This window comes from Amblyomma americanum, chromosome 1, assembly GCF_052857255.1.
Source record: "Amblyomma americanum isolate KBUSLIRL-KWMA chromosome 1, ASM5285725v1, whole genome shotgun sequence".
NCBI lineage: Eukaryota > Metazoa > Arthropoda > Arachnida > Ixodida > Ixodidae > Amblyomma > Amblyomma americanum.
This window is the reverse complement of record NC_135497.1, coordinates 167,704,379-167,720,075: the sequence shown is the minus strand read 5'-3', so window position 1 is coordinate 167,720,075 and position 15,697 is coordinate 167,704,379. Positions and strand designations below refer to the sequence as shown.

The 15,697-nt window shown below is 40.2% G+C and overlaps 1 protein-coding gene across 35 annotated transcripts in view; it reads right to left on the bottom strand.

The window, feature by feature from the left end:
• Nucleotides 1-15,697, bottom strand: part of LOC144114148 (uncharacterized) — a 306,774-nt gene that overhangs the window by 138,072 nt on the left and 153,005 nt on the right. For all 35 annotated transcript variants that reach the window (XM_077647687.1, XM_077647674.1, XM_077647686.1 and 32 more), the window contains 3 exons: nucleotides 14,145-14,369; nucleotides 13,891-14,051; nucleotides 8,856-9,067 (listed from right to left, as the gene is read on the bottom strand). In XM_077647687.1, coding sequence (XP_077503813.1) covers nucleotides 8,856-9,067; nucleotides 13,891-14,051; nucleotides 14,145-14,369 — 598 coding nt within the window. The remainder of the gene's footprint in view (nucleotides 1-8,855; nucleotides 9,068-13,890; nucleotides 14,052-14,144; nucleotides 14,370-15,697) is intronic.

The window sequence follows — 15,697 nt, the reverse complement described above, 5'->3', positions numbered from 1 at the left end:
CAGGTCAACAAACAAGTTGCACACCAAGGAAAGGACACATCTTGTATATTAGGTTCTTCTCCAACTAAAGCATCTTCATAACCTCTAGTAACGATTGTGCCGATGTCTCGTACAGAAAGGCCATTCAAGGAAGCTTTTGCAAATATTCTTAAGTTAAAACAAGTGCTTTGAGCCTTTGGCTCCTCTCTCCGACAGTGTACTGCTCTTGACAAAAGACAAAATTGGGTGCTACTGCTGCACAACATCGGCGAGAGCCTGATAGGAATCCATCATGAGGGGCTCACTTTGGAGGCACTCCTTTTTTTTCAAGACCTAATAAATGACAGAGAGCATTTAACTTACACTGCAGTTCCTGGCAGCTCATTGTGAGAGCCGTGATCCGAGATGGCTAAACCTTTTGCCCATGAGCTCGGCCGAATCGAGCTTAATTTGTTTACCCCATGGTAAAAAAGAACGGTTCCCCGCATAGACAAGTAAAACTTTCCTGTAACCAAGTCAACTGCCTCCGTTTATGTGCTTAGCCATGCACAATGTGCTCTTTCTGAAGGAAGAAACATTGTGTGTGTGCGCGTGTTTCTTGCTTAGTCCTCATTTCTTCATGCTGTTCAAAATGCTAGAGGAAACGAAGCCTTACAGTGATATTCTCGTCGACGTGCGTTTAAAATATTGGTGGTTAATCTAAGCTCCTCCTCAGAATTTGGGAACTTTCAAAAGGAAAGGAGTAGTAAAGTGTCTCTAAATAAAACAGTCATCAGCTAGCCTCAACATCGCCAGAAACTGATGTTTTGCAGTTTTACCAGTCCTATATTTTTTTTTTACCAACGGATGTTTATAGGTGTTTTTCAGCTAAAACCAGAAAGCATACGACCTAAATACAACCACGTGAAAGAGGACAACAAAAACTACATTAAAATCCACAACCCCTCCAAAAATCTTTTTCTTTTATCCTCACATAAAGAACCAGTCTATTTTTCAAGAATGGAAATTTTACAAAAAATTAAAAACAAAATAAATGCAAAATAAGCTTCAGCACTGGAAACAAAATACGTACAGATAAAATGACTAGAATCAGAGTACTGAGCACATAATATCACACACAACACTGTCTCAAACAATAAAAACATAAATACATACTAAAACCCCTGAATGAAAGTTTTTTTGTGGTCATACACCAAGAAACAGTATAACAAAAACAGTTATATATCACAGAAATGGATCACACGACTGAAAAGCTAAACTGAAAAGTAAACCCAGTTGTTTACCGGTAATCTGCTGAAAAGGCCCTCTTTATTTCTCTCTTTTTAATTGAAGCTGGTAATGTCTTATGAACACATTCAGCTCACAACCATAAGAGCTAGCTGTATCTTTAATCGCAGCCACCCTGCCTAAGCAACTGCTACCTCATTCAGTCTTTATCTGCAAGAAAGGTCAGAAAATCCTCAACATGCAGAATGCTATATGTTATGGCATTCATTCAGCAGACAAAATAATTCCTGAAATATGCTTATTCTGCTCAAGTGTAAATTTAAATAACCTCCAAGCATTATCTATACTAACGGTTAAATATAATGAGTATAAGTTGTGACACATAAAAAGGCAATGAGTCCAGCATATCACTGTTTCAAAATGATGCCCTGAATGCACAGTATATTACAGAATATAAATACATTTGATGACTCGTAAAAGTTATTTCAAAATTAAAATCAATTGAACAACACAACTTCACCAAAGGACATAAGCTCCGAATGGCTACAGCCCATGTTGTATGGAAACTGCAGTGTTTATGTATAATTTCTATTCTCCCATGTTCGCCCATGTATAAAGTTTATTCCCGACTGCCACTTCCCCATATAAAAGATCAGAAGTGAGATGCAAAACATACAAAAACATACCACTTGAACCGCATATATTTTTAAACTGCACAGAACTTTCACATGTCCACTTAATGCTACATAAGATTCCAAACCGAACAAAAATCTGCTTAGTGCACCACATACTCAACAAGTAACCTATTTCAGAACTATCTTAATTAGTTGGTACGTCTTCAGCAGGATATTAATATTTCTAGATTGTGCGAAAATTAGCTCGTGACGCTTAACCTCCCCAAGTGAAAAATACCTTCAATCAGCCATAAACATGCCAATTCCAAGTTCTCTTACATTTTAAATCAGTCATAAACATGCCAATTCCAAGTTCTCTTACATTTTAAATAACGTGCCTGTGTCCGAGACTTTGTCCTACAAATACCTGGGCATCTTTTCAACACCAAGCCTTTCCTGGTCTGAACATGTTACTTTCATATGTGCTAAAGCATCTTGCTTACCTGGTTATCTCAGCCGAAACCTTAAAAATGAGCCTGCTCATGTCCGAAAATTTGCTTACGTAACCTCTATATGCCCCCAGCTAGAATTTGTATCGCCAATACGGTCACCACAACAGACCTATTTAACCACAAAATTAGAATAAATTCCACAGCTACCAGGCTCATGTTCAACAACTCTGGCTGCCAATCCAGTTCGACGAAAATGAACAAAAGAAAGCGATCTCCCACCTCCAGAAAACCGCCACTCAGTTTCGGTCCTATGCTTGCTGCACAAGTATGTGCACACCGATAGGCCTTCACCCCTGCCACTTGGCACTCCACTGTGCATTCCTAGACGCTTGCATCACCATGTTAGTTTTTCACTCATCTTCGGACAAACAAAGGCTTTCAATTCAACGTCATTTCCCCGCACCGTATCACTTTGGAATGATCTTCCTGATTCAATTGCATCGTTATATAATCCTATTTCATTCCGTGAGCAAGTTTATAGCTTGTACTGCTAGAATAATCAATCTATATTATTTTGTTACCAAGCTTGTGTTCCTTTTGTACGTATTCTCTTGTATATTTTGTGCGTATCACCGGGTATTCTATTTCATAGTGGCCATGTATAGTTCTATTAGGCAATGCTTAGGAATTCTGTTATGTTTTTTTTTTTTTGTAATAACGCACCGAGTAGTGTTTTGCTCCTTGTTTACTGTGATCCACTTTGATACTGTAACCCCCCCCCCCCCCCCTTACACAATGTCCTTGGGGGCCTGTAAGGTTCAATAAATAAATTAATAAATTAATAAATAAATAAATAAATAAATAAATAAATAAATCTGAACTGTCAGCCAACAGTTCAAAGGAAGCAACTTATTTACATTAGTCTACAATGCATATTATTGTCGCTGTAGTTATCCAATGCTTCTTAAAGATTTCACAGACAGCATAGGATCAACATTATCTATAAACACCAAAAAGTACATGTAAAAACCCTCGAGCCCTCAAGCAGTGTTGCTTCCAGATGAAAGTTGATGCTGTGCAAAATAATAAAATGTCTTTATCATCCTAAATATATGCACCAGTTCTTTTACTTAGTAAAAGCACACAATCAAAAGATAAATGCTAATACTTCATAGACAGTTTTCTCTATACGTTTATGACTGATGGAACTTGGAAGGATGACACACCTTGATAAAGACTGATCAGCTGTCATTGTAATATTATATGCTTTTTATTTCTTAAGGTTATGGCTTCTGGTACTTACGAAAAAATACTCACGCATATAATAATATTGTAAGGCAGGTTATAAAAGCAGTAGCCAAAGAAGACTTTGAGGCAGTGATTTTCTGGGAGTTTTTCAGTCATTCTGCGTCATAAGCACAGTTCTGCTGCGGTAAAGTTTCGATGATGCTTACTCACATAATGCGAGTTCCACATGCTGAATACAACTTACTGACAAATAAGTTCTTGCATCATCAGTGGCACCAAAATATAAATTCATCAATGACCAAACAATTAAGTTTCCTTTCAAGCAGTTAGACACCATAGCATGGCACAAACCACCCTAGTGCATTTCTAGAATCCAAAGTGCTTAAAATTGTTACGGCCTGCCCTACTGTTACTTTAAACACGCTGTAGCTCAGCTCTGTTAGGAAATATAACACTAATTTCTGTATGGAATTTCCACCTAGAATGCAGAAGGTTTAGAAAATTATTAAAGCCAATTTCTTTTTTTTTACTAAACTTCAGGTTCAGGTTCGCGGGCAACTAAGCTTAAACCGCATTGTCATCTAGTTAATTTAAAGAAAAACTAAATAGCGAAGTATAATACTGACTAGCAATGTTATACCAATCAAGCAATTTGCGCAATTTGCGTAGTACATCTGACATTCAAAGTCTAGCACAAATCACCAGAAAAATCAATCCATCATATGCACCCAGCATTTTATCACTAACTATACTTGATCAACAAAAGAACTATCTTTCAAAATATCCGTGAGCTTCAGATGATCAGTTACCCAAGCTAAATTTTGCTGTGTGTAGTTCCAGTTATAATGCCAGCAACTTATGTGCATAAAAAAAAGTGCCAAAATTAAGCACTACAATGATGAAATCAAAATACAATCAACTTCCTGGTCAGACAATAATGTTCAGTTACTAAGCTATCATCAGGGAGCATAGAAAATCAAGAGAAAATAAACGCCAAGTATTTATGGCCCCTCGCTTTTAGGCTTTACGATTTTCCAACTTTGAGGACCCGTGGACCAAGAACTAGCCAATGGCTATGGGTACAGCGATTTTTTTCTATTTTGCAATATATGGTGGGAATAAGCAATGAATGAATGAATGAATGAGTAAAAATCAAGTCTCTTTGACATGATAACAAGAAAGCAACCAGATCTTATAAAAACTTCTAGAACTAGTCTTTTAGAGTATTTTCATGAAAGGAATTACAACAGCAAGCAGTCCCCTATACAAGGACATAAGCAAAAGACGGGTTAACGAAATATAAGCTGTACTAAAGAAGTATCGACTAACAAATGCTTTTCCCTGCACGATTTATATTGGCACACAGTACATACCGCCACACACACTCACAGCCTTCACATGGCTCTCTTACCAGGGAGAGCATGCTTTCAGTGTAACAGCTGCCAATTGGAGTGTATGATAGTACAGCCATAATTGCTAGCACAACTCATTGTGCAATGAAATCACTTCCATAAAAACACCATGCCAATTTGTGTTCGAGGCTTGCTTTCAATACCTACCATTCAAGCTCAATCTGAAGTAAACCCCACCCGGCGCAATGAATGGCAAAAAATAAAGCGTTGAAATAAGTAACTATCAACTACTAAATTGCAGAAAAAGAAAACATCAGGCAGTTTTCTCCTCAAGCGCTTCTGAAATGAGCCTAGGGAAGTCATTAATTTTTGTACAGTCGCTGACCGATTTCCAGACACTGAAATTTCGGACATGCATAAAATTTGGAGTTTTGCATGGCACTATTACGCATCCCATAGACCCAACAAATAATTAAGATGGCTCTTTCGGGCATTTCATGACTGGCTGGCTCAGTTTTTCAGGCCTTATTTGCACTCATCAGAGCCAACCACTATTTTGTTTGTACAATGGAACCACCTATACTTATACTCCAAGGCAATCGAAAATTTGTTCAAATAGAGAGGAGGTTAACTAAAGGAAGCAACTTTAAATGGCGGTGATGACAGTCCCACCAGATGGCTGACGGAGACCACACCATGACTGTATCGCAGCCACACATCCTTCATCACACAACCCTGAACAGTATTGTCGTTTCAATAAACTCCTCAGAGGAAAATGGCAGTGCTCAAGTGAGGACCACTCACTCACTACAAAATATGCTTCACAGCCCTATTTCACTGTGATGGCGACAATAAATCTCACTTTGTCTTTCATTTTGTACAGACACCACATGTGCACAAGAAATGACATTAAGTGCTTAAGTTTACTAATGCCATTATTTTAAGAGCCGGTGCTACACGTCTACATTTCATACCATTTTGTGTCACAGTGACGATAATGCCTGAAAGTCAGTTTTAAAAATTTTACCTGATCATAAATATGGCTCATGAGCCCAAAATGTCATCAATATTGTCCAACTGCAACATAAAAATTCAGCTGAAAAAAGTGCCATTGTTTCCAGTTGGCCAGTCAAAAATTAAGCTGTAAACCCAGCACAAAACAGTGCCAATAATAGCACCGGTAAAAATGGCATCAATCAAAAATAATGTTGTGGAGATGCCTGTTTGACTGAGAGTTCTGAATAACAAATAATACGATACTTTATAGGGTGTTGTTTCTAACAAAGCTATATGCTGTCCTGATTAAGCTATGGAACATAGCTTACGCACTTCAAGAACGGTTTGTGGCAGGATCGTGCCAGTCACTTCATCCGTTCATCCATGTGGCATATCGTGAATAGTATTACAACGTACGACATTAGATAGTTAACGTAATTTTGTGTTCAACATTGGCACGGGTATTCTCTGAGCTGCAAAGTGTAAACAACACACCAGTTTTTGATACTAGTCCTGAGTTCTAAGCCCCGCAAAGCCTAATTATGAAAGTCAACACCGATGGAGCACCTACCTAAGGCATGATGACAGTTATACCTTCTTATATTTTTCCCCTTCATCTTCCTGCTCTGGGTCCTTCATGTAGCAGGAACAGTGCATCTGCTTTATTCACATATGGACTTGGTCCCATCACATACGGCCTGCGATGGCATGCTGATGACACTGCAGCCATTGAATGGCAAGCTCACAACAGCAGTCCTTATTCTGTCATCTTTGTACAACAATGGCATAGCGCGCTACGAGATCAGGAGTGATGTGATCATGCCGAAGAGTCGGAATGTGCCGAAAGCCATCAAACACTAGTTTCACGGCAATCAAGCGTTAAATAAGGTGCCTTTCTTGGCTCCACTCCTTTGTTTTGGACCTCTGAGCAACGCCAATCCAATCCGATAAATCAGTCAGCGAATGTACTTTCATTTTTTGCACATTAGCCAACCCTTCGAGTTCACAACATTTTTCAAAACAGCAGTTTTGGGGCCAAAATTGAATTTTACCTGATGAAATGCAAGAATAGAAAAAGATGAATTTTACCCAAAAACAAAGGGCCCTATATATTCTCAATTCGCTTTCAAAAAAAAAAAATGCCTTCTCCTTCTTGTAGTTACCACAAATAGAGTTAAAAGAATGGCATGTTTTTATCTGGTATCTTCCCATCTATGACTAGCAAATAATTGCCTCTCTCTCTGCTTGCATCTGCAATAAGGTTTTTAATATTGCAAAGCTACAATAAAAGCTGGGCACTCAGAGCACATATATTAAGGACACGGATACAAAAAATGTTAAAGGCCAATTAGAATATAAAATAATACGAGGTCATCCATTAGAAACAATAATAAGTCGAACACGGTTGAGACTCCACTGATGCAGCATTTTCTTCGATATTAAAAGTGCAAATAATTTTGAGCTGCTATCCCTCGAAGAGCAAAAAACAACTTTCTAAATAAACCAGAAGAATTCGAGTTACACTCACAAACTGCTAAGGAAAGCACCTCATACAATGAAAACAAAAACTGACATTCCAGTCATTTTAAAGAAGATACAAATGTTACTATATCAGGGCATAACTATACTGCTTCCAATTCTGAGATTGTAATATGCTAGTATCAAGCACTGGAATATGGTAAGAAATCCTTTCTATTTATTTCTCCACATCAGCGGACTTTCAAAATGACGGCGTTTTGCCAAAAAAGAGTTTGCTTTAAGTTTAATCTAGTTGAAGCACTCCATTGCCTAAAGCAGCTAAATGAAACAATAATTTCATGAGCTCAAAACAGAGGTGATTATGAATTTCAAGCTTCTTCAACAAAGAAGCTTTCAGATGTTGTAGTCTTTTACTAATTCCCTGAACCATAACAAAAATTACTTGTCTGCGAAAACTCACCTAAAGCATTAATGAATGAAAAGCCTAAAAAGTCTACATTAGTGGAAGCTTTAAGTACACAATGATAGAGACATAAAAGAGCACTGATATAAAAATACACAACAGTAATGTCGGCAGCTGTCCTTTTACAAAAATTACTCATGGGAAGTACAGTTCTGAAGAAAAAAGAGCTGCACAACAATTAAGTTTCATTGATAAAATCCGATCCAGTTGCAGTCAGTCAAAACTAAATCATGAACCTCAAGATGACATTTCTGTACTTGAGTATTGTATCAAATGTACATAAAAAAAAGACTATTAGTAATGAAAAGGCAATGACAGAAAGTGACCTGATGATTTCGCTATTGTCATTAGTCAGAAACATCTTTTCAGAACCCCAGACTTAATTTCATAAATTTCAGGCAATTAATAATGCCTTGCTTAAGCTTAGAGTAATTTTACTAACAAAACAAAGTTCTGAATTTTGTTAATATTACAACACCTGGCACCACTATTTTTGTCTTTGTCTTGTGTTGCCAATAAGCAATGCCATGGACATTGATGTCATATTGGCATACTGAATGAAAAATGCTATTGAATCGAGATGGGAGTATGACAGAATATTTAGAGCTCGCGATCCACACCGAAGCCCATAAAAACAATGGAATGTCGAATTAAGATAGCTTTATGAGGTAACAGAAGACTGTTGCGATACTCCACATTGATGCCGTGCTTCCATTTCTTTACAATAGTCTTGCGCAGCAAACATTAGCCCCCTTGCAACACGAGCCCAAAGTGTAGAAGCAATGAGCAGTGCATGAGCCCAGCCCATCGATCAGACATGTGAAAAGACAGCCAGCCTAGGCCAGGTTCTCCTCACAAGTTGTGCAAAGAAGCCCGCCTTGCGAGGGGGCCGCTTTCGGTCACTGCGCACGGCTGGGCCCTTGCGGGCAGGCAACAGGCGGCCCAGCCTCGAGCGAGAGGGCCCCCGACCCACAGGGGGCTCCTCGTCGGCCTCGCTGAGTGTCTCGGCCTGTGCCAGGTACGGTGGTGGGGAGGGCTGCCCTACCTGGAGGCCCACGCGGATCTTCTTGGTGAGAGCACCCTCCGGGAAGATGGCTTGCACCTGGGGCACCACTGTCGAGCTGAGGAGGCCCCCCTCGGGACCCACAGCGTGCACCTCCTGCCTTGTCCGGCTCACCACCGCAAAATACTGGGGGAAGTCTGTCGTCAGGATGCGCACAATACGGTTCGTCTGCAGGTCCTCCAAGGCGCTCAGCTCTGCCAGAAAGCACAACACGACATAAAGTCAGTAAGCTACATGAAACGAGCAAGGCAAAGTGTAGTGCCATGCATCATTTATAATTTATTGTTGCTGAGAGCACAGAGAGAGCTCAGAGAAAACGCCAGAAAATGACAGTCTAATATTAATATGTTATTAATATCCTTTAAAAGAAAAGGAACAGCGCTCATGTGTGTCGTTCCTTCCTGTGTCCATGTTTCATCGCGCTGCTTCTTCGTTTAACTGCATTACCAACTAGCCCGATACCTTGCTCTTCTGGTCCCTCAATATCCCCTTCAGGCGCTGGGTCCACATAAGTTGACGCGACTTTAACCTCCGCATATTTTCGTTCGCAAGGCGAATTTCCACCTTTGAATATCGCGCTCTTACCATTTTGACCCTCCCTGTCAAGTCTGTGGCACCATCTTTTGCAGCTACAGTGAAATGCGTTTGTAAAAAAGAAAAGAAAATATGAGCATCACATCGTTCTTTGGTGGGACGAGTAAATAGCTTTCTTTTTTGCATTCCATCTTTACAAATGATCGTGAATGATGCAATTTAGGGCTTGGAATATGTCGATAGGTTAATGTAGAAACGGCACACCAATTTTCATCGTCACAGACGAAGAAAAATTGCTGCGGTGGACAATCAGAGTGGCGTGTCCACATATGTGGACATGGCACCGTAATGCCGAAAATATCAAAGTGGTGTTTTCTCGCCACAACGCGCCGTTTTTTTTGTGCACATACGGTAGGAAATGGGCTTACTGCTTACGGGCATTGAAAACCATGCTTGTACAAAAAGAACGTTGGACGACTCCAGCGCTGAAACGTTTTTCATGAAAACAGCCGATGTAGAAGCACCTCCAAAGAAAGAAGTGCGGCCAACCGAGCAATGAAGACCCGCAGATGGTCGAAAAGAATGCCACTTAGCTGAGCCGCTGCCAACAAGCACAGTGCGCTCTGACCAGTGAATAATGTCAGGGAGGTCTAGGAGTGTCTTAAGCCCCCTACCAATATTCAAAAAGGGATCTGAGACCGCCTATGCTATACTGTAGAACGCATGAATCTGGAGGAAGCAACGATTTTCAGTGGCAGTCAAAACATTTTTTCTCTCGTTTTGAAAATTTCGCTGCGGTTTTCATCAAGAATTATTACACTTTCTATGAAACCCAAGACAGAGAAAAATACAAAGTGGCAGCACTACACAACGGGGGATGAAAAAGGGGAGCCTGCACCCTCACACCATGGTCAGTTCAGAGCTGGCTGCTCAGCTCCAAGGCTACAAAACAATCAGCACATTGGTAGGTAGAGCGAGGGGACAGTTCGTTTCAAGTCTCTGACATAAATTGAGCAAACAACGACCTTTAAAAACCACTTCTCATCTTTCTAAATACCATGTGTAAAACAGGCCACAAGATGCTATCTCTCACTTCCTTTCCACCTGTGCTCAGACCACTCGAGACTCTTTCGATACAGCTGGACTTGAAGCATTACTTATGATGAAAGCAACCATTGGCCCCAACTTCTGAACACGTTAATTACACAACGGTGCCAACGTGAAGGCTGCACGTCTAAAAGCCACGTTAAGGTGCTCAAAATACTGAATTTTCCTCCTCCTGTCATCACAGAATGAGTGCTTTTATCTCTTTTATAAGTCATGAACTACAGTATAGTTCCCTGAAGCGTATATTCTGACAGCTAAACATTTATTCATGTCTAACGATCAGTTACAAAAAGGCAAGCAAATGTAGCAGTGTTTACGTTCATGTATCAGATTTAAGGCGCTATGTCCACAAATGTGGACGCGAATAAAATATGCTTAAATGTTAATTTTTTTGTGTAATTTTTTGCACATCACTTCTGCTTGGTCTACTGATCGTCATTTATGCAAAAGATGACTTTTCCTTTCAGCAGATTTAATTGGCACCTGAAGGGGATATAATTCTGCAGCAATGATTTCCTCGTCTGCATCTATGACATAATTACGAAGTTTGCAACGCAACAATTTCAAACGATCTTATTAGCACCCTAACATAAAGAGATGAGTTTTATATTCACCACTAAGTGCAAAGCAACCCCAGTTTCAAAGACAAAGCTAAGCTCTCTTTTCATTTGTAGTTGTGAGGCTGCTCAGATAAAAAGACAATAATTTTCTTTGAGCCCAATTATTTCAGGACAATCCAAAAAATTCAATGTACTTCAGTTCACATAATACCGTGAGCATTGGCTTTTGCAGCTAAGGTTATAGATCAAAACAGTAAAATGCGGAACTCTTTCCCGAGAGGTAATGCATCCACTGTCTTAGTAAACAAAATGAAGCTGACATGAACAAAAAGAATCTTGCAACTAATAAAGCCAAAAACACAAGCACAATGACACCAAGGGTTTCCTAAGGCAGAAAAAATGGGTAATATCTGAATTGCAAAAACATACAAAAATGCATATTTTTACACCTTCGTTGTTAACAAATGCAATATATTGGAGACCTTCCTGCTTCAATGCTTTAGCAACATTTTTGGCAAATGAGCTCATAGAAAAGACTAATTTGCTTCTCCAAACAAGCTTAAGGGGTGGTGCAGGTCTTGAACATTTTTATCACTAAAGATATCGTAATGAAATTAGATGTGTTTATGTGTTTCTTTTTCCTATTTTCAAAAATACAATTAGTTTTGGTATATCTCAATTAGTTCCCATATTGCAGGAAAATAACTGAAACCTGATTATTTAACGTTTTCCTGAAGAACAGCACAAACTTGGACGAGGACTGAAGAAGGACGCACAGACGGGCGCTGACTACAACTGAAATTTTATTGCTTGGACCGTGGAAATAGAAAGGTGGCCACGAAACAATAGAAAGAAACAACACAGACATTCATTCATGACACTGAAGGAGCCATTCCCTATGTCACTTGCATGTGGCTAAAAAGTGCAATTCTTTAAAAGAAATTGCCAAAGAGGGGCTGCTGACGCATGCATCTGTTGACCAGGCGATTTGTTCAGCTTCGATAATTTCACGTGTTATCTGATTTTTGTGCTTACTTATCACCTTAGTTTTCTTCCGGCTGGCAATTTTTGCTGTCACAATCTCTGCAATGAATGCCTAGATGCCCTTTTAAGAGGTTATGTACGTTGCTGTTCTGTTCTTTGAGGTGTTCATTAAGGCATCTGCCCATTTGGCCCACATATTATTTGCCGCATGATAGTGGGATGACATAGACAACACCTTCTTAGCAAGCCAGAAAACTGTTCTCATGATTAGTGCTACATTCTTGCATGACATATCGTGAGGTAACTTTTTTACAAATCTTACCTAGCTTTTCGGGAGCCAAGAAGACAACCCTAACTTCAGCACGCTTACCAACCTTTTTCAGCCTCTGTGCGAAACGGTGAATGTAAGGGACCGTGGTGGTCTTTTCTTTTTTCCTTGTTAACGGGATCAGCCGGCTTTTCTTTTTCATTCAAACTTCGAAGGATTGATTCCGATACAGAGACAAGCAGTTGTTTGGTATAAGAATTTAACTAATTAGTTAAATTCTTACGGGCTGTTAAGACAGTTTCTTTTGAAATTTTTTGGTTTCGATTGAAATGGGGTTGTAGCCAAAGACCTGCCATCTGGAGCTATACTAATGATATTGTTGAAGTACATCATCATATAAAAATGTAAAATTTTGTCCAAGTACCATAATTATAAAATATAGTTAGGTGACATTATGGTTCACAAAATTTGAAATGTCTGACTCAGCCAAACAAAAACAGCATAACTCCATAGTTCAGTTCTTTCTGAATTCAATGGTACAAGATTAATTGAAACTTCACCATAAAAACATAATAAAAAATTCCACAGGCACGTTGGCAAAAAAGCTGAGAAAATCGCATATGAAGTGCACGTGCCAGCCATTCAGAGGTCATTGTAGTGGCCTCAAAAAACAGCAGAATGCAGACGTTCCAAAAATATTTCACAGTAGTGAGTAATACCAGGTAGTGGGGAAGGGGCCCAGCTTTCAAACAAAACCAAGATGGAGGCCATCAGGTATGCAGCCGTGGGAAGTGACAGGTGCAAAGTCCTGCCATATTTCGCTTTGATATCGCCATTTTCGAGCTTCGTAGGCACGAAATATATAGATATTTTAGTAGTTGGAGGTCGAATTTAGACCTCGATACTTTTTAGGCAGGAACTTTAAAAGTGTATTGATCCCGAATATGCCATTTTTGCAAAATCGAAATTTTTGCATTTTTTGATCAAGTCCCACGCCTCCCTTTAAGTTGGCTTTGCACCAAATAATGTGAAGCCCACAGGCAAATGCACCTCCCCCATTTTCTCCCATTCTCTCCAACCAATACAAGAAATTACCTTGGGCCCTTCCCAAAAAAAATTTCTAGCTATGTGCTTGCCCACAAGGTTTTCAATACACAAGAGCATAAGAGTTATATCATGTCTGGTTCATCTTCTGCACTTACAGAACATTTTGACATAAATCAGTCAGAGGATTGAAACGTTACGGTAACAATGCTGTATGCAGCGAGAATAGAGTAGGTTTCATGCAACTTTCTCAAATAGCTTCACCAAATCTTAAGTGGACACCGTTCCACCATCTTCAAGTCGTGTTCTATTTTTCGTAGTTAAGTTCCATACCTCATTTTTTAGCATAACAATGTGTGGCACTTGTAAACTGCAGGAACCATTGATATTTTTCAAACATCTAACTTAATTGCTAGACATAAAAAAAAAAAGCATTCTTCGATAAACAAGAATGGTACATTACAAACACTGGAAAAAAAAACAAGCTAACCTCAGACACCGGGAAAGATTACCAACCCACCTTCTCCTTCAAAGCTTTCATTTAGCACCTCTTGGACAGCTTCCTCAGAAGCCTCAAGAGTGTGCTCCTTCCATGTTTCGCCATTGTCGCTGCGCAGAATGCTTATCTCTCGTTCCTTGCCTCGCAGTGATGCAAAGTGTGGGACTTCCAAAATCACTGGCCTGCGTAGCAATGAAATGTGTGTAAGACACACACCTAGAAGAAAAACTTTAGTGGTTCAACGACCTCACCCTACCCCCGTGACAATGACTCACCCAAGAAACTTAGCTCCTGCAGGCCCAACCTCGAGAATGCGTGAGGCGCAAGCCTCCCCTTCAAGCAGTGGAGGCGGGTGAGGAAGCTTCTCCTTGCGCAGATAGCGACATGTGATACGCATGGGCATCTGTGCCTTGCGAGGCGGGATGATTACCCTGACACCAGAGTGTCGGCAGCCACGCATGGCGCCACCACGTGCATCCACCAAGAAGCTCACAAGAAACCTAGGAGAAGGAGCCAAACAAAGAAAGACATTGCAAAGGACAAGAAAATTTACACATCAATGCCTAACAACTTCTGAGGGTAAAAACGAAAAAATAGTGGATGCAAATGCCAAAGAGCACTACATTCAAATCAAACCATATCAAATATATTTTCAACGTTAACACAATGTTGATGGCTTCCCTGACAAAAAGCTGTGAACACAGTTTGACTACGTCAGGGAGCCATTTTGGCAGCAGCGACTTTATATACACAGTACAATGGTTCAAATACAAGTGATTATTGCAGTAGAATACATACAATGGCCTGTGTCACAACAAATTCTTTGCATTGCACGTTCAACATATACTGTTCTAATTAGGAGTTTGCGGCATTTCTGCATGATTGGTTGCTTGGCTATGGAGTTTAACGTCACAAATCAAATCAGGCTATGAGGAACGCCGTATTAGAGGGCTCTGGATAATTTTGACCACCTGGGGTTCTTTAACATGTACAGACATTGCACGGCACATGGGTCTCTAGCATTTCACCTCCATTGGGATGTGACCACCGTGGCCGGCATCAAACCCGTGTCTTTCAAGTGAGGAGTCGAGCACCATAACCACCGAGACACCACGGCGGGTCATTCCTGCATGATGCTACACAATGCCTGCAAATCTGTATGCCTCAAAGAGCTTCTTTTTGGCATGATATCAATTATGCAAGCCTTGGCAATTTAGTACTCACAGAAGATGTTAAATTATAAGTAACATGTTGTGTCTCAACTAACCTAACACACACTGCTAACACTGACTTCTATAGAAATTACGTACCACGGTAGATATAGGCTATAACAGATGCCAAGAGGAACTATTTAGATGTGTACCAAAATACAGAACTGTATGTTTCCAGTCCTCTACCTCCACCTCCAGGTCTCCATCTGCCATAAGCTTTACTAGTTGTTTAACCCTTTGCAGTTATAAGTTTTACATGCACTGCAGTCACCGCGGTCAGGAACTTTTTCATGAACTTCAGGCATTGCAAAGGAACTAAGTGCTGTGTCCAATTACTTATTCTACACTTATTCTAGCCATCACTTAGTTCACTTATTCATGCCTCGCCCTTGCATCTGATTTGATTTATGGGGGTTTAACGTCCCAAAGCGACTCAGGCTGAGGGACGCCGTAGTGAAGGGCTCCGGTAATTTCGACTACCTGGGGTTCTTTAATGTGCACAGACATCGCACAGTACATGGGCCTCTAGAATTTCTCCTCCATCGAAATTCGACCGCCGTGGCCGGGATCGAACCCGCATCTTTTGGGTCAGCAGCGCAGTGCCATAACCACTGAGC